Below are 27,153 nucleotides of genomic sequence, written 5' to 3' on the forward strand. Positions count from 1 at the left end.
GAATATGTTTGAGAAGATTATTGTGCAACTTATACAAGTTCAGCGTGACATTACATTCATAAAAGAAAAGAAAAAATGAAGAGAAATACAAAAGATTCACTCGTTGCAGACCGCCGTTAACATACAGACAATTCGGCAAAACAATATTAACGCAAGGAAAAATATCATACTGCGGAATATCTGACTAATTGTTACAAGAAATTAACGCGACAATTTATTATGACAAAAGTGTCAAACAAACAGTATTTTTCAAAAAAAAATTAATAAATAACAAATTAATATAACACTCTAATTTAACACAATTTTAAACTCAATTTTCTGCAACCATATGTTTGAGGCATTCGATTTAACAGCGTTTTAATTTTACTTCAATCAATTTTAAACAGACTTATACAGACAATTATATAGGCAGCCCAGTGGTGTAGGCTCTCCCTGATTGGTCGCCTTGCGGCCAATAGCGTAGGGGTATAGGGCGAAGAGTCTCTTCCACGTACTGTGGAGTTGGTAGCTATCCTCTCGATTGAAATTATGAATGATTTATTCCTCGGAATTGTTTCAACGTACGAAAATTCCTAGATAGCCAAAAAATCAACCAAGAAATCCTACACCTTATATTTCAAGGAATTTGTCGTACGATTATTGCAAGCTGGTCAAAAAAAACCCTTAAGTTTTCCCATAAGAAAAGCATTGAAAGCGTTCAAAAAATAATAAAAAATACTAAATATATTAATTCTTCTCAATGGCAACCGTACCAAAAAATCGACCAAAAAATATACTTTATGCTCACTGTATATCATGTAAATCAAACGTTTAAAAGTACAAAATAAAAGAGAAAAAGTTTTAGTCCCATAAGGCTCCCATGTTAATTCAAGTCGATATATCTCGAAATATAATCGACTTTTTCAAGTTTTACGATTTTTCCTCCCGATGAATTTTTTTTTACTTTAACGTCCAATAAGCCAAATACCCTCACCTATCACAGTTTATTAAATGTTTAGAAATTTCAATCGCCTCTCGGATGATCCTCGGAAAATATATCGGGATTCTCTGGCGATGACTTTTGTTTCTTCCGAGTTGATGTCATGTCCAGGTTCACTGAGAGTGTGCTCAGCCACAGCTGACAGATGGAATTGTTTATTTTTCACCGCTCTTCTGTCTTCTTGAATGCGGCACTTCACAGCTCTCTTAGTCTGTCCGATGTATGACATACCGCAACTGCATTCAATTTGATAAACTCCCTCGTAGGCGTGAGAAGAGATACGGTCCTTAGGAGTCGGAAGAAGTTCTCCAGTCTTCTTTACACAGTTGAAGCGTGTTGTTACGTCGAATTTTTTGAGGAGTCTCACGATTTTTTCACTGGTGCCTGCCACATAGGGGATTGTCGCATAACCCGCTGCCTTGGGTTTCTCCGTTTTTGGACTTGGTGTCTTATTCTTGAGTTTTCTTTCTACCTTTGCGGTCCTTTTTAAGGACCATGTCACTGTGATATCCATTGCTGGCCAGGGCCGTCACCAAATGTCGTTTTTCGGAGGGAAGTGAAAGTTGGTCAGAGATGGAGTATGCTCTGTGCACTAATGTCGAGATTAGAGCTGCCTTCCGAGTAGGGTGGTGGTGTGAGGAGGCGTGCAGGTATCGGTCCGTATGTGTCGCCCTACGGTAGACTCCATGGCCGAGTTTTCCATTGCGTTTCTTCGTCACCAGTACGTCAAGAAAGGGTAGGCAGCCGTCCTTTTCCACTTCCATGGTGAACTTGATTGAATCATGTTGGTTGTTGAGGTGTCGTAGTATTTTCTAAGGCCCCAAGGCAGCTGTCAAATAAACAAAAATTGTCCTTCCTACATCGATAGGGGGATAGAGGAATGGAATGGCTTGCGGGAGGAAATTTTTTTTGAGCCCATTCCAACTCACGCCACTATATTTATCTATAGGATGAATATAATTGAGTTTTGAGGGCTTTAAAATCGTATATTTTTTAAATTTGCTGTTTCTTGTCTTTTTTACTTTGGTCTTAGTTTATTATTTGTGTAAAAATGGATTTTGAGGGGAGTGTAAATGTAGACTTGTACAGTGAGTCCTCGTTTAACGTCACTTACCGTTCCTGAAAAATGTGACGAAAAACGAAATGACGTTGATCGAAACTTAATATCCCATAAGAAACATTGTAAAAAGTGAACATCGGCTCCTAGACCTCGCAATTCCTACGCGATAAAATTTTAGCGTATCATATCTGGGGCATTTTTTACGATAGGAATGCCAAACTATGGCATAAATACGAGTTCCTGTCTTCATCGACGACAATAGCAGCACTGACGTAAATCCTTCTCTATTTTAGTATCTTCCCGCATTTGCTTTTCGGCTTTGCTATGGTGGTCGCCTGGGCGAGCGTCGCCTGGGCATCATTGCTGAAATATCGTCGCAGTTACAGGAACCAAAATTATTGTGAACACGGCTAAAGAAGTGACGACAAAAACTCAGAGTTCTATACGGAAAAATTCCTTGAAATCACTTTGTAGGTTCCTGAAAACCATTATGTCAAGTAAAGCCTTGCGCACCTTCCTAAGAATTCATTTTGCAGAAAATTTGCTAAAACCGTAATCGCAATTAACAATAAACACACCGTTTTACACATTAGTTTCGTTTAGACTGACTGTATTACCGCCCACAAAACGAACAACCTGCAACGCCAGCCGCTTCGTGTTTTTTCTCGCGCGAAATTTAAAAGACTTGACGTTATCGCGAAGCGCAGGTGCGATGAACGAATGACGGTTTCAAAATTTTCGTGACGTTATCGCGAAATGATGTTAAACGGGGTGACGTAGATCGAGGACTTACTGTAACTGTATTAAAATTATTTAAATAAGTCATGGTTTGACAATCCTGGCAGTCCAATTATGTCGTGTATGCATAATAATTTTTTTTCCACAAATATAAATGTGTTGAGTGTGTAAACATTTTGGATTTTTTTCTCACATTCTTGCAGATACCTTTGAGTCCAGCCAATCCTGAGGATGGTTCAAAAGTTAGCGAGAAAGAAGACTCGATGCTCCAGGTAAGTTTTCCTTCATGACAATTGGATACAATGCATCAGCATTTAATGCTATGACCATCCCTTATAATAATAACTTTACTTCGATCCCATTTCTTCCTACAACAATAGTCCTTCTAACATGAGTGGATTTAGGGGGGTGCAGAGGCTCCTTCCCCCTCTATTTCACTACCATAATCAACTACAGGCGGTCCTCGACTTTTGCACGTTCCAATAGCGATTTTTGAAGACTAATTTAACTGAGCGGTGGGTAAATCTAATCTACTGGGCGACTGGAAAATCCTCCATATTAATAATAATAATACTCCACCATATTACAAATACCATCCACCCTTCTTACTAGAGACAGATACACACATTTTTTACTGGGATAGACCGATACTTACAGATAAAACCATAGATTACAATAGGCCTGATGTTTTATTGATCCACAAATTACAGCGAAGACCAAACATAGTCGATGTAGCAGTGCCACTAAATCACAATGTTGAGTCTACGGAAAGAGAGAAAACACAAAAATATCAGAATTTGGCCGGTGAAATAAAAAATATTTGGAAGTTGAAAGACTTCAACATACACCCACTGATAATCTCTGCCGAGGGAGTCTTGTCTAAAATATTCAAAAAAGAAGTCGAAGACCTGGGAATTAAAAAACAACTGATTAACTTCGGGCAAAAAGCTGTTTTACTACAGACCTGCCAGATCGTGAGACGATTCCTGGGTCGGGCATGATCGGACAGTTTAGGATAGGGTGAATTCTCTTGACGAATTTAAGTATACTGGGACTAGCCACGGTGATAACTTTACGGGAGTCACCCGCAATGCACAAATTGTGCGAAAAATCCACAGAGAAAAAAAAATCATTCGCCTTGACCGGGATTCGAACTCGAATCCCTCGATTTCCGGCCGAGTGCTTTAGCCAGTTAAGCTACCGAGGCGTCATTCTTCCACAGGGAAAATTTCCACAGGGAAGAATGACGCCTCGGTAGCTTAACTGGCTAAAGCACTCGGCCGGAAATCGAGGGATCCGGGTTCGAATCCCGGTCAAGGCGAATGATTTTTTCTCTGTGAATTCTCTTCCTTAGCATCCGAGCCTAATCCTAAATTGATCTTGGGATAGGTGAATATTTCCAGCTGGTTTTAATCAGCTGAGAGAGTGCATAAACTCAAATAATAATAATAATTTTAATCATCCCAGGACACTTTAACATGTATAGGACAAGTCTAAGAAATAGAATAAAGAAGAGAATAAAATGAAACACATTACATTGAAAGAAATTCGTTTACAGAATAAAAGGCATTAGATATCGAATACCTTTTCAACTTTACTTTAAAATCCAGGAGGCAGTTAACAACTTTAATATTCGAAGGCAGGTGGTTGAAGAATTTGCAACCAACGTAGGAAGGACCTTTTGCATATAATTAAAGATTGTGTGACACGGTTCTAAAGTCTTTGCTCCTCCTGGTGCTGTACAGGTGCACGTCGCTATTTAAAACCAAACCCAAAGTAAGGTGCTGCTCTTCGACATATATTGAAACATAATAAATGTAAATACAAGGAAGAGTCAAGATATTGAGCACAACTAGCAGATTTATTAACACCCATCAATATCCTGATGGCCCATTTTTGAAGTTTGAATAGCCTAGTCACAGAGTATACAGAGAGGACAGAGGGCGCCCTAAGCTGTGATCGCGAAATGCGCTTCCGGCGATGTTCTAAGCGCGTTAATGATCCCAAGCATCGAGTCTTTTAGCGCGGTTTGAAGGCGTGAAATCCAGGATCTTATTCGTGTTTCAAAGTGCGAATCGCATACACATTTCATTATTTGGTGAGCACTAAATGCGATGGCGGATATTGAAAGGCGAGGAATGTTCTGTCTGAATGTCACTTGTTGTTCTGCAATTGATTGCAAGAATAACTCAGGAATGCCCAAAAGCGACCTAAGTTTTTTTCCGTTTCCCGAAAGATCTCGCAAGGTAAGTTATTTATGATATTAATATTATTTATGTTCCCATAATTGGACAACATCATGAGGTTCGATGCCATTGCTTATATTTCAGTGCATCATCTAATGCTGCCTTGGAAAAGATTGGTATCGTTGAGATATTAACTAACCTATGCTGAGGGATAAGGAGCAGAGTATTAATTTCTTGATGTTTTACATTGGATTTCTACATTATAACTGAATTATTGGTTATGGATTTCATCATTAGAAGCCAATGTTAAGTATAGTAGAAAAATGGCAGACTTGGGAAATACAGGCTCTACTCAACTTCAAGCCTTATTAGTTTCTTTGTAGCATAATTCTGTGTAAAAAATGTGCTTTGCTTCAAGTCTTCTGCTTACATAAGATTTTAAAGTCTGATAAATACTCGCAAGACGCAAGAAAAGCTATTGACGCGTTTGAACCCCTGCCACTTGTGCGAAGGGAAAGGTGTATTAATAATGGGGGAATAACTTTCCGCAATCGGGTTCAACTCCGAAGGATAGAAGGGCGTGGGAATAACGATTATAATCGGGAAATAAAGCAAAGACTTACTCACTTTATAATCAGGGAATCGGCCGTGGACGTGATGGTTGCGAATCAGTGAATGGTATATTTGAACATGCGCCGTCTTTTGACGTGCTTAGAGCATGGCCGATGCGCGCATTCCGCGTTACAAATTTTAAAGGGAGAAAATAGCTTTTGTCCTCTCTGTATACTCTGTGGCCTAGTGGTACAACTAGCATGACCCCAGGCAACCACCCTGTATTTAAGACTACTAAAAACATATGCATAACAAACAGATAAGGCCACATTGAGGTTGGTGATTGGAAGGATAAACCGCAGCTGGATAATCGGGAGCCTGCTGTATTTCACTGGCCAGAATTAAGGCGTACACTCAATATTCATGAAGGATATTTAGTGCAATAGGGTAGTTTCCTTCATCAAAGAAAACAAAAGGCAATAATTGCGATTCGTTACCCACCATTAGTGTATTCATAATATACAAATTATTTCGTTTTATAAATGCCGGTTTAGACGAATGGCAATGGTCCATTTTTATCCTCATTTGAAAAGGGCCAGATTGGCGCCCATGCGATGCCACTCCACGTGACGCCACAGGGACCTAGTTTCTACAGGAGAGGATAGGAGTTATGCATCATCTGAGGTTACCAATGCATGCATGAGGCGCAGAGCTCAGGGAAACATGTCTTAATAATCACTATTAAAACTGGCTAAGGTCGGAAAGTTTTCCTCGTTTTATAAGGTATTAATAATCTTTATTTTAGCCAAGCGCTACCAGTCAGCAGGGTACTAGGCTACCCGCTGGCAGCCTGCGACGTATCAGCGCTAAGCCTCGCCTCAAGGTCACCTCACCGGGCGGAGGGGGAACCAGAAATACGACGTACGGAGAGATTTCCCATCATTCCTACTTACGCGTCGTGTTTTCACGCGCTTGAAAATTTTCACTTTTCATTTAATCGCGAAAAATAGGTATCGTCATTTAAAAATCTAAAAGCGTGAAATACGTACTCCAGGAGTAATAATCTTTCGATTAAGGCAATAAAAAAATAATAGGAAACCACCCTACATTTTTCTCAGACGGTACCTGTACTCAGTTACTTGCGCTCTCTGTTTCTAGGTTAGGGATCTGTCGCTGCCGAAGAACGCTCTGCCGAACCCATACCTCAGCCTGAAGGCGCGCAAGGAGAAGAGGAAAGTGGGGAGGGGAGGGTCTTCGTCATCGCCAACGCACAAGAGGGCGGCGACGAGGGCGCCGCCACTCCGACCGGATGAGGACAACGAGGACTCCGGTGAGGCCAATGTCAACTCAAGGTCAGTGAGTGAGTGAGTGAGTCGTCGTCTCATTGTCAGGTTTAATTTAGATCTCCATTGTAACATTACTCACCTTCCAATTTTTAGATTCAAAACACCCACAAACTCTTGAATAATGTGAAATACATAATAAATCACAGTTGCAATACCATTAGCATGTTTAAAAATTTGTGTCCATGCTATTGGAAAGTATTTACTGGTTTTCAAACTTGTTAAGTGTGCATTTATTTGTTCCTCATTGAGATTTCAACTATTCATAATTAATGTTTTATAACATTAACCTCAGGTCTGTTTGAAATCAAATGCCATATTTGTTGGAGTAAATGATTTATCATTATTCATGTTCTACTTATTTAGTTTTTTTCATGTTCTACCCTAAATGTTGTGCTGGGTATATGTGCATACTTAGGTTTTCTTGCTACGATTGTTTGAGTTAACTTCAAGGTTTCATTTTGTAAACAAGCTGCCATGCTGTTTATTTAAATGAATTAAATTAACAATAGGAGTGAGGAAGCAATAATGGTAGTGGGGGACGCAAAAAGAAAAAGGGGGGAGTCGGATTGTGATAGTTATGGCTCCCGAGTTTGTATCATATAAAGTGCAATAAAATATTTGTAAGTGAAGTGAAACTAAGAGAAATTAATTAAAACGTTACAATTTCTATGCCTTGATGTGTTAGTTGTGCTGAATTCCATTCGGAAATATCTGATATATTTTGAACAAGTGTATTTTGTGATCCCTTTTGTATGTAATATTCATATTATGTTTTAATGGACATTTGTCCAAGAACAATAAATATTATTACTTTTAGATACTTATCTAAAAAAGTACACGAAAAAATTATGACTCACTAATGATCTGGGGATAATAATAATAATTTTGTTTGCCAGCAGACACAATACACTGATAAGAACAGGGCATGTGTATAACGCACGTCAAATAAACTAAAAGTACAAACCCCATCATCGATATTTACTCAATTAGTTGTAAAACACAGATATTCGTCTATGCTATAGAAACATTGTTCGATTAGAAGTGAGAATACTGCTTTTTTAAATTTGGGCAGTCTCCTTTCATTCTTAATAGTCAAGGGTAAGTTATTATAGATTTTTGTACACATTGCCCTGGGTCCACTTAGTGTCAGAGATAAGTTAGATGGTCGGACATGCACATCATTACATCTCCTAGTTTTGTACGAGTGATATTTATCATTTAATTAAAAGTCAACCATTTGCTTTTTAACGTACACTACACAATAATATAAATACGCACGTGGGATTGGAAGTATCTTAGAGTAGATAAGATGGTCCTTCCCAGAAATAGTGAGTACAGTGAGTCCTCGTTCTATGTCACCCCATTTAACGTCATTTTGCGATAACGTCACGAAAATTTTGAGACGGTCATTCGTTTATCGCACCTTCGCTTCGCGATAACGTCAGGGCTTTTAAATTTCGCGCGAGAAAAAAATGCGAAGCGGCGGGCGTTGCAGGTTGTTCGTTTTGTGGGCGGTAATACAGTCAGTCTAAATAAAGTGTAAAACGGTGTGTTTTTTGTTAATTTAGATTACGGTTTTAGCAAAATTTCTGAAAAATGAATTCTGAAAAATTTCTGAAAAAAAAATGAATGAATTTAGGTAGGTGCACAAAGTTTTACTTGACATAATGGTTTTCAGGAACCTAAAAAGTGATTTCAAGGAATTTTTCCGTGCAGAACTCAGAGTTTTTGTCGTCACTTTTTTCGCCGTGTTCACAATAATTTTGGTTCCCTTAACTGCGACGATGTTTCAGCGATGATGATGCCCAGGCGACGCTCGCCCGGGTGACCACCATAGCGAAGCCGAAAAGCAAATGCGGGAAGATACAAAAATGGAGAAGGATTTACGTCAGTGCTGCTATTGTCGTCGATGAAGACAGGATCTCGTATTTATGCCATAGCTTGGCATTCCCATCGTTTAAAATGCCCCAGATACGATACGCTAAATTTTTTTCGCATAGGAATTGTGAGGTCTAGGAGCCGATATTCACTTTTTACATTGTTTCTTATGGGATATTATGTTTCGATTAACGTCATTTCGTTTATCGTCACATTTTTTAGGAACGGTAAGTGAAGTTAAACGAGGACTCACTGTATATTGCAAAGGTTAAGTTCGTCCATGACGCGCTAAAGGGAGAACGAATAGGTACATTCAAAGCGGCCTACCAGGTGATTTTACCACAGGGTTCCCCCTCAACCGTGAAAACCTTGAAACCGTGAATAAGCCGTGAATTTCGTCTACCGCGAAAAAACCTGGAAATAGCCGTGAATTTCATCATAAAAACCTTAAAAATCTCTCAAACTTATAGAATAGAATAGATTTATTTGCCTATAAGATACAATACTAAAGGTAGACCAAAGTAAGTACATAAGGCACGTCTTGGAAAATATATATACATAACTACAATCTAATGTGTATGTTCCGTAAACACAGGTATATTTAGTTCTTGTAACTGCCACCGGAGGGCGTAGTTGTATTACGATGTTCAATTTTGTGTGTGTGTGTGCTTACGACGAGTCGTCGTAATTCTCGAAGTTCAGTTGAGTCAGTGAGGCAGTCAGCGAGTGGAACTCATGGTGAAAGTGTGTGGTGCCATCAGCTGCCCTGACCACTCCCCCAACCCCCCCCCCACCCCCAGTGCGCGCACATGTTGGCCAAACGACAGACAGGAGGATTTGCTGACTGACTGACGGGTGAAGTTGCCCCCACTATTGTACTGATTAGTGAAAGTCATTATTATCCATTACTTTCTTGATATTGTTAAGTTGAGAATATATGTATTTTTTTGAATGTTTAAAAACTGTTTCTCTGGTCTTTCGGGTGATAGTTGAAGGAACATCGTTCCTTTTTGTCCCGCGACAGTGTAGATGCAAGATAGTCATTTACAGAGTAAAAACATTTATCAAGAAGATAAGAGCCATCTTGTTTTTTGAACACCAAAAATCTTTTTTCCTTTTTAATCTTTAGTGGCAAATTATTATACAACTTTACACACATTGCATGGGGCCCTTTCAAAGTCGTACTTAGGTTTGACATTAAAACATGCACATCATCACAACTTCTTGTCTTATACAAATGATAAAATTTATTTGTTTTAAAATCAGTAAGGTGTTTCCTAATATACAGCACAGCATTATAAATATACACAGAATGAAAAGTTAGAAATCCCAGTCTCTGAAAAAGAGGTTTACAATGTGCCCGATAAGACTCATTACACATGGACCTAATTAACTTTTTTTGAATTAAAAATATACTCTTTGCTCTAGAGGAATTTTCCCCAGAGTATGACACCATAGGAGATCTGGGAATAGAAGATACCGTAATACAGAGTTTTGAGTACATTTAGGCTGAGGGTATGCTTCAAAACAGATACAAGATAAAACACTGAGTTCAACGTTTCGGACTATTTCGTGACATGTGTATCCCACTTCAGATGCTTATCCACAAAAATTCCACACTTCCAGATCCACATTTCCTCAAAAGATCCACACTTCAGATGCTGATAGAAAAAGAGCTACAATTGACAGATCAAAAGAAAAAAAAAACATATTTAAATCATGTTTCAAGGCCGAGCCACGTACAGACACATTTATCTCGACACGTATATTCGAAATGCAATAATTGGTGCCTTGTGCAATGACGACACACATTGATCTTGAGGCTGTGATTGGAAGACCCGCAAACAAAGTGTTCATTAAATATGGCAAAAAATCAGTCACTTCCTTACTTCCCTACCTCACCGCTCCCTCCATTTTGCCACTCACGACCTTAAGCTAAGTTTTGATATCGATAGGTGACGTCAGGGATGCCGACTTACAAAAAATATTGGGGGGGCCCAAACTGGGGATCTTGCCCCGGGAAATTTTATAAGTAGAGAGTTTTAAGTTTTTTAAGCATTTTAAAAGAGTCATATGATCCGAATTAGAACCCTGATAAATCGAATCTCGATATCTGGACACTCAAGAGAAAATCGACAAGCGTGACACATTTTTTCCTCACACCCATAACGAATTTTTGAGGGGGCTTGGGCCCCCTCAGGCCCCATGGAGTCAGCGCCACTGGGTGACGTCTTGAGAAATAGCATTCTCATTGCTACGTTTGAATTCACGGCGCCTGTCGCGGTTGATAATTTTGTAGTTAACGTGTGGGCGGTGATTTTTACGTCATCAATATTTCTGTCTAAAATGGCTTATCAACAGACCGTGAATTTGACGATATTTAGACCATAAAAACATCACATATCATCGCAAACAAAATAGATGTAAGGACAACTCCAGGCCTGTTGGGTTTACGCCGGGAGATATTTTGCTACTCCATGGCTCAGTCGACACAGTCACTCATTCAAAATGAGTTATCTTACGATGAATTCGTGTCAACATTACAAGACAAATGAGGTCTGCCGCAAAGAAGATTTTAAGTTATGGCGTTGCAGTTCCCAGAAAAGGCACCACTGATGGACCAAGAATTAGAGACCAAAATGATCACTCATGAATTGTCCTTGAGTGAATCATTTTTCATATTGTTCACAAACAAACTCTAGCACTACTCACTCACCTTCCATTTGTTTTTGTTTCGTGTTACCTTAGGGTATAGAAACACACTTAAATATGAAATAACATGCACTAAATCACTTTTACACTTTTGTATTCAAAACATTATAAAGGAAGACTTATTGGTCCCAATTTACTATCAGACATTATAAGAAATAGATTGCTTAACTTTCCTAATTCTATACCAATGGGCTTTTAGCTCTTCCCCTTTTCCTCATGTGTTTATAGTAATGATTTTAGTTCCACTTATCGGGTTTACTGCTCCACGGCTTCACTCAAACACTGCTGGATGGTTCAATGCTCCACAACTCCACTCACTGCCGGATATCTCCCTCCGCAATCCCTCTCTCAAACCCTCTCCACCATTTTTATTCATGCATCCTTTCAAGGAAAGAGTTGTAAAATTATAAACACACCATAGCAACGGGTAATAGGCAAGCTTCTCCGATGTCCAAGACCTGAAAGACAGTAATGTAAAAGAAAACTGGTACATTTTCAAGAGCTTAGCTTAAGAAGGAATTGTATTTGCGCATCCTTCCCTCTGTCGGTTCTTTCTTGTGGGCGCCTCCTTTTCCTTTCCATCCTCTACTTTCTTTTTCTGCCCGTCTTTGAAAACACGTCTTTTTCGTAGCTCTCTCAACACACGACTCCTGTTAGTTTTTCCTCGTATCCCTCGCTACTATTGTTACCTCCTCACTACAATTGTTAATTTATTTATGGTAACAAACAACATGGCGGTTTGTTTACATGGTTCTGCTTTCTGATAACCTTTTCATAGTGACTTATTGACTAGGGTGGGCCGAAAAAAAAGGTTATTTTTCCTGATCGAATTAGCAGTGTGCGGGAAAGTTATGAAATGATATCAGGTTCCTGCACACGAAATTTTTTTCAAATCGAATGATATTAACCACTGCCGCCTGAGCTCTTAAAGTTTAAAATTTTGTGAAAAATCAGGCTGATTTCAGAATCAAACAGTTATGAAGACAAATTTTGTGCGTTTATTTGAAATAAATCTAGTGCTGAAACAAAGTCTATGAATAAATATCCAAATTGGAACGAACACAACAAATTTTTACCTAGGTAGAGCAATGTTTCGAAAATTCAATTTTGGGGCTAAATTGCATGTAAAATAACATTTATTGTGAGTGAATTTCATTTTTTAGTTAAAAAGTCATCATATGGTGGTAAATAATCCCACAAAGTGTAAAGATAAGGTAAATTATTTTAAATTAACATCAATCATAATGACAAATAACGTACCTGTGGAGGTACTTTCAACAGGAAATTCAGCCAAGGCTGAGAAAGAGCAGAACCTGAAAGCCAAGCATTTCACTAAGTAGCTCACTGGTAGTTTCGCGAAGAAACTACCAAGAACTCACCTTGAGGAAGTGGCTACCATCGAGTTCCTCCTGGGTACTCCACTTTTTTGGCCCACCCTAATATTGACACAAACATTTACATCCTTTATAATTTATTCTATGTAACTCTTTTGGGGTAGTCCCTTGCCCTTCTTCCCTCCCACTTGTCCTTCTATGATTGTTTTCGAACCGGGCCTACAGAACGGCCCTTGAAAAGTTTGATGTAATCGTGTATGACAGTTGAGTGAGGATGCATGAGCCGTATTGAAGTAGAATGCCTTGCATTTTGTATTTTTATTGCCGTTTGTATTTAGAATTGGTGGAAAAATGTACGTTCAGTAAATCAGTATTCGATGTTTGAGTGAGGTATTCGGGATAAGATTCATCATCATCATCATCATCATCATCATCATTAGTCGACAATCCTAAGATTGAATTATTACGGAGGCTTCCGCGGTTAGTTGATTGGTGATGGTTTTCCGGGTTTACACCGTGTAAAAACAACGCATCAACGCGGTGTAAACCCGGAAAACCATCACCAATCCTAAGATTGGTTTGAGGCAGCTCTCCATTTCTCTCTCCTGTCCACTAGCCTTTTCATAGTGACATATTTCTTCTCTTTTACATTCTTTATAACTTATACTATGTGACTCATTCAGGGCCGTCCCTTGCCGTTTATCCCTTCCACTTGTCCTTCAACAATTATCTTCATCAGACCATCGGATAAGATTAGGCATTCGTATTCAATATTGGAATTCGAGGAAAATGCTATTCAACCCATCCATCCATTTTTTAGGTTTGACAGCTGGCAGGAGCTGCTGAGCCGGACGGGTGTTGACGTGGTCAGCTGCGCGGACGTCGATGGAACGCAACGACAGAGCCCCATCCCGAGGCACGCGGCGGAGAGCGACAGCAGCATCGAATATTGGCGGCGGCAGATGCAGGACGGGGCGACCAATCCCGGGCGTGGTGGCACGACGGGGGATGATCGGCCGGCGTCGGAGGGGGAGGGGGAGTGCACGGGAGCGAGGGGCGTTGCCGTGGCGACCAGGGCGGGGAGCGAGAACGGGATGACGGCGAGCGACGAGGAGAGTTCGAGGACGCCCCCTCCTGGCGGGAAGGTGCACCGCTGCGACGAGTGCGGCAAGACGTTTACGCGGAGTTCGTCTCTTTACCGTCACAAGAGGATTCACACAGGTATGGATGGAGAAATTATTACATTACTCTACCGAATAAGGTAGACTTCCAGGGAGTACTAAAGAAGTGATCTGGGAGCCTCCCTTTCCTTCCAGTGCTGCCTTCTTCTAATAGGGTAGTTTCCTTCATCAAAGAAAACGAAAGGCATTTATTGCGATTCGTTACCCACCATTAGTGTATTCATAATATACAAATTTTTTGGTGTTTGAAATACCTTTTTAGATGAATGGCAAGGGTCAAATTTTATCCTCATTTGAAAAAGGCCAGATTGGCACCTATGCGATTCCACTCCACGTGACGTCACAGGGACCTAGTTTCTACACGAGAGGATAGGAGTTATACATCACCTGAGGTTACCAATGCATGTATGAGGCACAGGGCTTAGGGAAACATGTCTTAATAATCACCTATTAAAACTGGCTAAGGTCGGAAAGTTTTCTTCGTTTGACAGGGTATTAATAATCCTTATTTAAGCCAAGTGCTACCAGTTAGCAAGGTACTCAGCTACCCTCTAGCGTCCTGTGTCCTATCAGCGCTCAGAGCCTCGATCAAGGTCACATCACAAGGCGGGAGGGGGAACCAGAAATGCGTCGCACGGACGTTTTCCCTTCATCCCTACTTACGCGTCACGTTTTCGGGCGCTTGAAATTTTTCACTTTTCATTTAATCGCGAAAAATAGATATCCACATTTAAAAATCTAAAATCATGAAATACGTACTCCAGGAGTAATAATCTTTCGATTTAGGCAATAAAAAAATAATAGGAAACCACCCTACCTGTATTCACTGTAATGCCTACTCCCTTTCAATCTATCTAAAAATCCTATTCTTCTCCTTCCCCTCCCTCGTCTCCCTAACATTCTACCCTCTAGCACCACTTTCAACATCCCCTCCCCGCTAAGTACTCGCTTCATCCATACCTTCTGCCTCCTCCGTATCTCATCTAAAAGCTGCCTCTCCTCGCCAACCATATCCAGCACTTTGTCGTTCCTTTTCCTCTCCGTCCATTTCACCCTCTCCATTCTTCTCCATACCCACATCTCGAATGCCTCCAATCTTCTCTCGTCTTCTTTCCTCAGTGTCCACGTTTCCGCACCGTAGAGCACTACACTCCGGATAAAACTCTTCACCAACCTTTTCTTCAAACTCTTACATTACGATCCTCTCAGAAGCTATGGCAGTCGAAATTGATATTTCGAGCAAAAGGCTTTTTAACCTTTTCCCTGCTAACAAGGAGACATCGCCAAAGTGATGTTTGGTATCTGGATACGGATGTTATTTTCTGAAAGTACAATACTACTGTAGGCTGCATTGTCCGGGTTTCACCGCGTCGTGGTTGCGTTGTGGTCAACAGTTTCTCCTGCATTCCAGCAGGCGTCTTCAGGTCGAAGTGATTATGCCGTGTTTTGGCCGCTGTTATATAGGCAGTCCAGTGGTGTAGGTTCTCCCTGATTGGTCTCCTAGCAGCCTTGCTCTCGTCCTCGTCATCCGCCGGAGTGTAAGTCGTGCAGAAAAGGGGGAAGTCACATTGTGGGAGAAATCACACTTTATTCCACCTTCGTTTGCATACACCCATCTACTGCCCAGCGAACTGTCGTCTCTCTCTGGTAAGCGTTTTTCTGTTATTCTCTCGGTGCGTCGCAAGCTCACGTTCTTAAGAAAGATGTCTTACCTTACGTGGCCATGCAAGCACTTCCTGTCGGGGTTGGGGGGTGGGGGAATTGTGGGAACCGAAAGGAAAGGAGTTATCGCTGAGTTTGGCTGGGAAAGGAAATGAGGTAAGGAAGACGACAGCCGCTGCTTACAGGGTTTAAAAAAAAAGGGTGAAACATTTATTGCTGAAAGTGTCATTCCATGTACGTAATCGCAGCTGCATTAATGGTCTCTTTGTCTCGGTACGATTTGCAGAGGTAGTTAGGCAGTCTTGGGGGTGTCTCCTTGGTATGATAAGAGGAGGTTTTACGATGTAAAGAGGTTCACTACATAGAGGTTTGCCTATAAATTTACATGTAAATCTGATGGGACCGTAGGGGTGGTATGAAGTATGGAGGTTTATGATGCAAAGAAGTTCACTACGTGGAGGTTTTACTGTATTTTGTAATTTTCTGCATGTCAATCCAACTTACTTTCACCTAGGTGTCAATAGAAACGATGTGATCTCTCTTAATTCAACAGTCACCTAAGGTATTATGGTAGTTGAATACCTTTTTTTATTTACTGTCAGGTATGCTCTCATATGGAACAAAATGGCCACAACTAATGATTAACGTGACAATTACAGCAGGTGTATAAGAAATAAAAAGCGTGAAACATTTATCGCTGAAAGTGTCATTCCATGTACGTAATCGCGGCTGCATTAATGGTCTCTAGTTGTCTCGGTACAATTTGCGCAGGTAGTTAGGTAGTCCCAGGGGTATCTCCTTGGTACGATTAGTGGAGGTTTTACGAGATAGAGAGGTTCACTACATAGAGGTTTGCGTATAAATTTACATGTGAATCTGACGGGACCGTAGGTGTGGTATGAAGTATGGAGATTTACGATGTAATTAAGTTCACTACATATGTAGAGGTTTTGCTTTAGCAGAAAGGTTGGGTTGGGAAATTTCCGGGAGCTGTTGGTTAGCGGGAGGTAGGGGTTGGGTTTGGATCTGGGTGAGGCGTCACCGTTGGTGGGGGAGGGTTGGGTGAGTAAGGGGGAGTAGGTGGAGGAGCAGGTAGGGTAAAGGTGGTCGTTAAAGAGGTATGAGTCCCTGTGGCTCAAAATTTCCAGCTCTTCCAAGGCATTGAATCTCCGTCCTTTCTTCTCAAAGTGAAGAATAGTTGGGCCGAAGATTGTGCCCCGTTGTGCCACGTCACAATGAATTACCATGTGGAAATAGCCTAGTTTTTCTTTCTTCTATTCCTACTAATTATCACTTATTATTTCACTGTTCTACGTTGATGAAAGACTTACGATGTCGATTACAGATTGCTATATAGCCTTTTATTACCTACCTTTTCATTTGAAAAGAACCACAGAAAAAATAAATACAGGATAGGAGCATGATATTCAGGGATTGAATTAAAGTGTAAGGGGTTAATCGAAATGAAAAACTCAATTAATTCAGCAAAAGTCAAAATGTGAAGCAACAGATTGATTAATGGAAAAAATGGATGGTTCTCTTTTGTAAAACAATATTGTTTGCATTTGTATTAGGTGCACAACTAAGTTCTTTCTGTTTTTTTACATGAAAATTCAACTTAATTGTGAAAAAATGATCATAAATGAATCATTCAACGTATTTTGCATTGCTAGCTACAACTTTTGCCTATCATTGTGGCAGAGCTCAAATAGAGTAACAGTAAAATTGTTCGTCTTTTGAGGCTATCCTCAAATCATGTCATTTTTTGACGCCCTCTTATTATTGCAACTGCTGATCAGGCTTACTATGAGCTATCGAAAAGAAAAAGTCATAATCAGGCCACGCAATATTTGGGGAGTGTCGCGGGTGGGTACGCACTTCTCATTTGAGCATTTCGAGGCAGGTTTTAACGAATTTGGCGGCATGAGGTCAAACGTTATCATGCTGTATGTTTAATATTCAAAAGGTGAAAAGTGGACTGTATTAGATTGTATTGCCGCCGAATGGTACTTGCAAAAATTCGGAGGCATTCATGTCATGGTGAGCTGGGACGCTGGGGGTCTCTGAAGCAGATGTTCTCCCAGATGTCCGAAGCACACGCGTTCCGTAGAAACTTGCCAACAATTGAGAACCTTTTGCACTCTTATGGCGAACACACAACAAAAAAAAAGAAAAAGAAAATGCACCACTCGGCGGCAAATACGAAAAGGAAGTTTACCGAACATAACCCTCCCACCAAAATTGGATGCCAATTTTAATAATAATAATAAACGAGTAACGTCGTGAGTGCTTCGGGAAATATGAAGAAACTAAACAAGGAGTGTGCTAACTGAACCTCAACTGAACACTGTAAAATCACTTTGTCGAATCATAAGGAACTAAAGTTCCTTGCTACTGCATAAAATGACTTGGTGCGTAACTCCTAATGCCCAAGCAAGCTTTCCTTGAGTTTGACATGGATCTTCATTGATTAATGTCTCTAGCAATTCTGCATCTTTGAGGATTTTTGGTCTTCCTTCTGACGGATGGGCGAAATGACTGTCTTTAAAGCGACAGAACCAATCACAGCACGTTGTCTCACTTAAAGCACCACCTTCGTAAATTTTTTGGAGCTCTAGATGCACTTCAGTCACCATTTTCTTCAAGTAAAAGAAGAAAATAAATACTTCCCACGAATGACGGTTACCTGGCTCAAACTCAGACATGTTCATGCAACAATTAGGATATGACGCCATGACAAACTCACCATTGTTGTATTGCGGTTTGTTTGCCAAAGGTCTAAGCTTGGTTCACGATGTTTCCAGTATGTCAAAAAAGGGTAGTTTCCTTCATCAAAGAAAACGAAAAGCATTGGTTGCGATTCGTTACCCACCATGGAAAAAATGGATGATTCTCCTTTGAAAAAAAAAGTATACTTGTTGTTACAAATACTGCTCTCCGTTTGCATGCAATGATGTTTTCACTTGGCTGTTGTTCTTAATGCAATGTGTGGAGAAGAGTGTCTGAGCATGGAACTGGAGTAGTAATTACTTAGTTCATGTTAAAATAGTTCTTGGAGTGTAGGTCAACGTATGTTATGCAAAAAAGTTTAAGCAAACATTTCTGTTTATTTTAAACCATCATCCAGGCATTGAAAGAAAACATAAGAACAATATAAAGTACAAAGATAACAAAGATATACAATATTTTTACATAAATAAATTTTACGATGGCATTTTTTTACAATAATACAGGGTGATTCAAAAAGAATACCACACAACAAATTTAAAAATGTGTATTTAATGAAAGAAACATAATATAACCTTCTGTTATACATCATTACAAAGAGTATTTAAAAAGGTTTTTTTTTCATTGAAAAACAAGTTCAGAGATGTTCAATATGGCCCCCTCCAGACACTCGAGCAATATCAACCCGATACTCCAACTCGTTCCACACTCACTGTAGCATATCAGGTGTAACAGTTTGGATAGCTGCTGTTATTTCTCGTTTCAAATCATCAATGGTGGCTGGGAGAGGTGGCCGAAACACCATATCCTTAACATAAGAAAAAATCGCAGGGGGTAAGATCAGGGCTTCTTGGAGGCCAGTGATGAAGTGCTCTGTCACGGGCTGCCTGGCGGCCGATCCATCGCCTCGGGTAGTAGATGTTCAGGTAGTTACGGACAGATAAGTGCCAATGTGGTGGCGCTCCATCCTGCTGAAATATTTAATTCGCCGACAGATAGTGCTTAGCTCTGCCTTTTGTCGTTGCAGAGTTTTAAATTCCTAAAGTTGTGGTATTCTTTTTGAATCACCCTGTATAATAAAAATATATATATATATATATATACACATCGGCTTATCCACCACCCCCCTTTGCATCCGAATGAACGGGCATCGCTCCTCGTGCAATAGCGTTTCTTCTGTTTCTGCTTCCCTTCCAGTCGCCGTTCATGCTTCCTCCTTTAAAGCATTTTATGTGTATAAGAACAGAATACACAAAAATTTTGACATTCTATGTCAAAATTTTCTTAGCAGAAGTCATAAATCACCACATTTGCAAACCTGAAGTCTGTTTCTCTGCTGGGAAATAGGCTGAGTGACTGCAGTAAAACCACGTTCCACCAAATGAGAAGTCGGAAATCCAAGAAGCAGTTTTTAACTACCATCCATAATGCAGGATAACGATTGGAAATCTCCTTCCGTAGCCAAAACTCTTGATAATTTATCGTAAACTTTGGTTTCAATTCAATGTCATATTGTAGTCCAATTAATTTCTCCTCTAATACCCCAACTTCCTCAATATCTTCAAACGGTCTGGAATCATCACCCAGTCTGGAATTTCCAACAAAAGAAAATCATCAAATCTTTGCGTCATATTTGTATGTAAGGTAGCTAAATGGTCGCAAAATATACTCAAATCATCATCACATTAACGCAGCTTGCTCATCTACCTCAAGCAGGGAAGGAAATTGATAAAGCTGGCGGCGACCTATGTTTCGTTTCCCTTGTGCAAGAGAGGCATGGAAATATTTTTCAACCATTCTTACTTGAAAATGTAAGAAAACGCATGATTTAAATTACCGTATTTCTCCTAATATAGTCCCCCCCCCTAATTTTGAGGTTTATGAATAAATAATATTATATATATATATATTATATAACTCTGAGTTCACCTTCAGCACTGAGGATAGCGGATCAATCCGCTGAAACGTCTGAACGTTTTTTTGTGAGTGTCCCTTTTTTTACGTGTGTCTATGTTTTTAGTGGTACAATTTTTGTTCGTTCGCCTCGTTCGGCCACATACTTATATTTTCGCTTAGTGCGCATTCATCAAGATTTTATATATATATATATACATATATAATATAATATTTATTATATAATATATTATAATATAATATATAATAAATAATAATATGAAAAAAGGTATCCAACTATCCTAATCATTTTAAGTGACCGTTGAATTAAGAGAGATCACATTGTTTTCTCTTGAATCATTGTAAAAATCACGTGATAGAGTTCACTTTGTGTTATCGTTAAATAATAAATATATGTTCACTGATGCATTCATCTTTATATAAACGCAGTAATATAAGGGTTTAAAAGATAGCAGTGATGTCATTTCAAAAGGATATGAAAACATGAAAAAACGGTGCCTATCACTGAAACCTCTCTATGGTGAACCTCCATACATCAAATTGCCCAAATTTTGTGTCCCCTCCGTTACGGTGTAAAGAGGGTTTACTGTATAATCCAGTGCAATCCATGAATTTCTTGATCATTTGAAGGCTAATAATAATAATTATTATTATTATTTATTCATTGAAGGCAATACAATTGCATAGTTTTGTCAATTGGAATACATAAAGCATAAAAATACAAACAAATGATGGCAATAGAACACACTATGTACACAAATGACAATTAAAGATGTATCAGGACAATATTTAAATCAGTGGTAAAGGCATAATACACATAAATAATATACAGTGAGTCCTCGTTTAACGTCACCTACCGTTCCTGAAAAATGTGACGATAAACGAAATGACGTTAATCGAAGCACAATATCCCATAAAAACAATGTAAAAAGTGAATATCGGTTCCTAGACCTCACAATTCCTATGCGAAAAAATTTTTGCGTATCATATCTGGGGCATTTTTTACGATGGGAATGCCAAGCTATGGCATAAATACGAGTTCCTGTCTTCATCGACGACAATAGCAGCACTGACGTAAATCCTTCTCCATTTTTGTATCTTCCCGCATTTGCTTTTCGGCTTCGCTATAGTGCGGTCCAATGAATGCTACCAGACACTACAGACCGGGGATCCGGTGCTCCGGTCCATAGGCCCTACCCTCGCTACGAGAATTTCTTTTCAGACCGGTCAGGAGCGAAATCAAAATGGCGGAAATGAGCGAGGGCGGGCAAACTGGTATTATGAAATCGAAGAGATGGCTTTAATTGCGAATTGAGGCGGGCGGGCGTCGCCTGGGCATCATCATCGCTGAAACATCGTCGCAGTAACAGGAACCAAAATTATTGTGAACGTTGTTCTCTTGGACATTGTCGTGGAAATGTCTCTGATCCTAAAATTTGCCAAAACCGTAATCGCAATTAACAATATACACACCGTTTTACACTTTGAATAGACTGACCGTATTACCGCCCATGAAACAAACAACCTGTAACGCCTGCCACTTCACCTTTTTTCTCGCGCGAAATTTAAAATACGTGACATTATCGCGAAGCGAAGGGACGATAAACGAATCACGGTTGTAAAATTTTCGTGACGTTATCGCGAAATGACGTTAAATGGGGTGACGTAGAACGAGGACTCACTGTAGTTACACTTACTCATTTAAGTTTTTCCTTACATAGAGCATAAAATTCATCTATAGAATACAAAGTTTTTTTATTAAAAATTTTTTGAGCTCAATTTTGAATTTATACAAATTGCTAATGTTTCCATTTGGGAATAGATTTATAAAAAGTCATGAAAATTATATTTCTTATCTGTGATTACTTTTATAGCTTTTGTTATGTAAATTAAGTATGGAAGTATTTTTTAAGGTAAATCGCATGACTGGTGTATACATTGGTCTTTAATTATACCTTTTCATAATGGGAAACAAGCATGAAATTTGTTCATCATGTTAGTTAATCTCATTGAATAGAAAATTTTCTCACGAGTCCAAATATGTAAACCAAAACTCTCCTAGTACTCCGCAAATGTCAAATAAATGCTCATTAAAAGTGCTCGAATATCGCTTGAAGTCACGTGACCTGAAAAGCCTCCTGACGTCACATGAAGTAAAAATAGCAATCATTTTCGCCAAATTTGCATTTGATCCCCTGATTAGATCGATTTTCTATCCACTTCCTCAGTCTGTCATCAGTGGATACCGTATCGTGACGTCACGCGCCGATGACGTCACGTTTTCAAGCAGCCAATGAAGATTAATTTTCAAAGACTCATATCTCAGCTATAAAAAAAGATTTAATGTAACTCAATTATTTTTCTTTTATATAGAGAGTCTTAATCTATATTCTATAAAAATTATTATTCTTTTTTATAAGTTTTCTGTTAGTTCAAGAGGGAAACTGAACGCAACGAAGGAATAAACGAAAATTAACATGCTAAGTTCTCAGTTATTGGATTTCTCCATTTCTCGGGTTATCGCCGCGTTTCGTGGTCAGAGGTGACAACAGTTTCGCCAGGATTCCACCAGGCGTCTTCAGGTCGAAGTGGTGAACTTCTTCACACTTCGACCTGAAGACGCCTGGTGGAATCTTGGTGAAACTGACCTCTGACCACGAAACGCAGCGATAACCCGAAAATGGAGAAATCCAATAATTCTGTACGCCACGGAAGACTCCGAGACAACATTAGTACTTAGTGCTCAAAAAGGCTAAAAGATTATTCCCTCGGCATTAGAGTAAAGAAAGTATGTTAGGATATAAAAGTATGGCATAAGAAAGTATGTCCGATGCTGTGGTTCACTCCGATTACTCCGAACACGCCGCTGAGGCTCTCCGTAGACTGTAGACTGTCGGATGCCGCGGCTGATGAAAAGGTATTCGGCACCTGCGGCGACTACTATAGTTGTTGACTGCCACGTATGTAAAAGCTGAAACTTCTAGGCTAAGGCATTAGAATGACTTTATAAACGATATCACTACACGAGTTTCATGATAGCGCCTTCTGTCGGCAGATTTCTGAACTCACTGGCCTTAACGGCTTTGTAACTGAAAACTCGACTCGACATTCGTATCACTACTTGAAACACTCGAGTCGAGTACCAACCACTCGATTCGACTCAAATTTTCGAGTACACGCACATCCCTAGAATAATAATACAAGGAGAGGTTTGGCAACAGTGGAAACGAAACCCTAGGTCGGGCTCGCCGGGATACACTCGTGGGGCAGGGACTGTAAGCGCTAGCTTTTCTCCTCTGCATCCAGAAGGAGGCGCCGCCGCAATAGGAGCCTGACGATGCTTCCGGGGAGGGGATAGGGAAGGAAGGGAAGGAACGAAGAATCCCGCACCGTCACAGAGGCGGGCGGGCCCTACTAACAGCGAAACCAAGCGAAACGCAATTAATATTCTACCAATCCTAGTGGATTTTCCTATGAGGAAGAAAAATCCATCAATCAAGTCGGTAGATGATAGGTTTGGCAACACTGCTCCATGAGCAGATTCGCGATGTTCACTCGGCGTAGGTCTGAGAGCGACTCACTGAGGCCACGCCTGCTGTCTGATGATTGGCCAAGGCATATCCCTTAGCGAAAAAACTGTTGGTTTTTAACAGGTACTGTTGGGTTTCATCAGTTACTGTTGGATTTTAACAGTTACTGTTGAATTTTCTACAGTTACTGTTGGATTTCAACAATTACTGTTGGGTTTCATCAGTTACTGTTGAAATTTCTTCAGTTACTGTTGGATTTTAACAGTTACTGTTGGATCTTCTACAGTTACTGTTGAATTTTCTACAGTTACTGTTGGATTTCAACAATTACTGTTGGGTTTCATCAGTTACTGTTGAAATTTCTACAGTTACTGTTGGATTTTAACAGTTACTGTTGGATTCAACAGTTGTCCCAATTAACTGTTGAAATTTTCAACAGTTTTTTAAGTTTTTTCGCTAAGGGTATAGTCACGTGATGAGAAACTTTCCCTCCCCTCACCTCCACTTGCCCCATAGCCACACCAGCTCACATGCAAAAATATAAAATGAACATATGTCTCACTCACTCTCTTGTATTTTTTTTCCGCCAGGTGAGAAGCCTTTTGTTTGCGCGGAGTGCGGCAAGACCTTCACGCAGAGCGGCTACCTCATGCAGCATATGCGTGTCCACAGCGGAGACCGTCGCTTCACGTGCACCGAGTGCGGGAAATCGTTCACGGACAGCGGTAACCTCATACAACACCGCCGCGTCCACACGGGAGAGAAGCCCTACGGCTGCCACCTCTGCGGGATGTCCTTCACGCAAAACGGACACCTCGCGCGACACCTCAAAGTCCACACCGGCGAGAAACCTTTCCACTGTCAGCAGTGCGACAAGTCCTTCACGAATTGCGGGAACCTCGGTAGACATTGGAAACGGCACCACGAAGGAAGGTAGAGGGGACGTGTGTTGTTAGGCTTGCGTTGAGTTTTCTGTTGTTCCCAAATGGTGTCTATTTATGAGGAGCTCTGTGGAGTATTGAAGATCCTATCGAAGCGTATTGTCCTTTCCATAGGCAACCCAAAACGTTCAGCACATACTCTACTTATGAAAAGGAATTTCTGTTGTTCCGACATGGTGTCTATTTATACTGCAGGAACAAGTGACTTTGTACGCAGTCACGCGCACGGGTGCAAAGTTAAATACACCAAAGGATGAAGTTCGCCATGAAAAAATATATGACTTAGCCGGGATTCGAACCTTCAGTGCTTTGTTCCTGCAGTGCTTTGAAATTCGTCATCGCAGACCAGCAGCAAAATAAGGATTTTTCACCCCGACAGTGGGTAGTAAGCACGACCCTCGCCACATGTGCCACAGTGTGGCCTTGTGACGTCAACATCCTGTTTGGTAAAACCCATCCCGAAGTTCGCTCTGAGAAAATGGCTTGGTGGTAAAACTGGCTAACACACCTGACCGGCAATCGGGAGATCCTGGTTTGAATCCCGGCTAAGTCAAACATTATTTCAAGGCGAACTTCATCCGTTGGTGCATTTATTTATAAGGAGCTCCGTGGAGTATAAGATCCTATTGAAGCATATTGTCCTTTCCATAGGCAACCCCAAACGTTTAGCACATACTCTACTCATGAATGAACCTTGACTTGCACTATCGAGCAAGATTTTTGCCGGCTGAAAATTGCCTGCTTGGTCTCGCACTCGACCTATTGCAGTGGAGAGTAACACAACATGGTTCAAATTCACCCCGATAGACTCGGATGAATCAACAAACGAATCCACAGGCGTAGTTAAGGTCACCGATAGCCCATTTCCATGCTTTTCCCGATGGGTTTCTTACAATCGTTCTGACAAACATCCAGAATAATTACAAAATGGAGGCATAACTTTCACTGACTCCCTACATATTGTTATTACTGCAACTTTTGATAGAATTCATTAATGTATCTTTGGTAAAGAGAAATATTTTCATTCATGGCTATTCCACATCCCTTAGTGAAAAAACTGTTAAAAAAAACTGTTGAAACTCGACAGTAACCGTCGAAAATCCAACAGTGACTGATGAAACCCAACAATAACTGCTGGAGTCCAACAGTAATTGTTAAAATCCAACGGTAACTGTTAAAATCCAATAGTTTTTTCGCTAAGGGATATTAAGGAGGAATGACATTATGAGACATAGCATGTGGGAAATAACATAATTAGAGCTCCTTGGAGTATAATATCCTATTTAAGCGGGAATATTTCCCTTTTAAATCAGGAATATCTGATCGACTGTTAATCAAGAAGACTTTTTTAAAAGTTTAACGCATAGGTCAGCCAGGAATCTCACCGGAAATGTTGAAATGATGAAGGCATTGTTACATTTTGCCCAGCTGGGAGGTTTTTTTTTTTTGAGAAGGCAAATTTAACTGCTGTCATTACAATATCCCCAGTACCATAACGGCCAGCTTGTGTACGTATGAGAAAGACTGCTGTTGGTTGTCAATAGTGTGGCAAGTTCTGTATAAATTGCGGGAATTTGGGTAGACACTGTAAATGGTACCAGAAATGGAGGTAGAGGTGTGTTGTTAGGCTTGTGTTGCGTTGTCTGTTACATCTGATTTGATCAGTCTGGAATACATAAGCAATACCTCCGTGGAATACAGTAAGTCTTCAACCGAGATTCATTTCGAGACCTTGTTTGCAAGTCGAAAGACTACGAAAAGTGCCTGGTTATCTTGTAGAATGGAAGCTTGCGTTACAATTTTGCATGAATTCACGTTGGTGACGAACTGATCTCGCTGCTTCTGCAATGTGGTTGGGGCAGAAAAAACTTTGCTGCCAGCGGTAATGAAAAACATGTGTGGCACCGAACAGTTACCGACTTCACAACAGCTTAAATTGATACTTTGTTTAGACTGAGCCCTAAAAGCAAGTTTCTCTTTGTGACACCGTATTGCATCGGCCAATTTCAGGGGCACCAAATTTTGAAATTTCGGACACAATTTTTTGAATGTTCATGTCTCAGGCACTTCATGATTAGAGAACTCATTGTTTCGGAGTTTTTTGCAAGCAGGAAAATTTTGCTTTTGAATCTGGAATTTCTTACTCTCGATTTAATAATTTTCCACCCATGGTTAATCGTGGTTAAACAATTTTTGAAGTGAATCCACTCCAGTGTTGTGCAGTCTATAACCAGGAATTTCGACAAATTTTTGTTGGATTGCGTTAAATCCTGGAATTCTTCTTAAATCTGAAATTTCTACTGAAGATATCATATACTCAAAGGATTCTAATTATCTTCTCGATTCACACCTTTTTGCTGGGTTATGCGTTCACAGGAAATTTTTAGTTAACACATTGCGTACCGGGGTAAGC

General features: G+C 40.1%; 1 protein-coding gene across 1 annotated transcript in view; it reads left to right on the top strand.

Annotated features, from left to right (window-relative positions):
• LOC124170108 (zinc finger protein 23-like) overlaps nt 1–24,999 on the top strand; it is a 47,992-nt gene extending 22,993 nt beyond the window's left edge. The window contains exons 5-8 of the mRNA XM_046548786.1: nt 2,981–3,049; nt 6,674–6,867; nt 13,606–14,006; nt 24,390–24,999. Coding sequence (XP_046404742.1) covers nt 2,981–3,049; nt 6,674–6,867; nt 13,606–14,006; nt 24,390–24,736 — 1,011 coding nt within the window. The 3' untranslated portion in view covers nt 24,737–24,999. The remainder of the gene's footprint in view (nt 1–2,980; nt 3,050–6,673; nt 6,868–13,605; nt 14,007–24,389) is intronic.
• Nucleotides 25,000–27,153: the final 2,154 nt, after the last annotated feature.

Source organism: Ischnura elegans, chromosome 13 (genome assembly GCF_921293095.1).
Source record: "Ischnura elegans chromosome 13, ioIscEleg1.1, whole genome shotgun sequence".
In the NCBI taxonomy this organism is placed as follows: domain Eukaryota; kingdom Metazoa; phylum Arthropoda; class Insecta; order Odonata; family Coenagrionidae; genus Ischnura; species Ischnura elegans.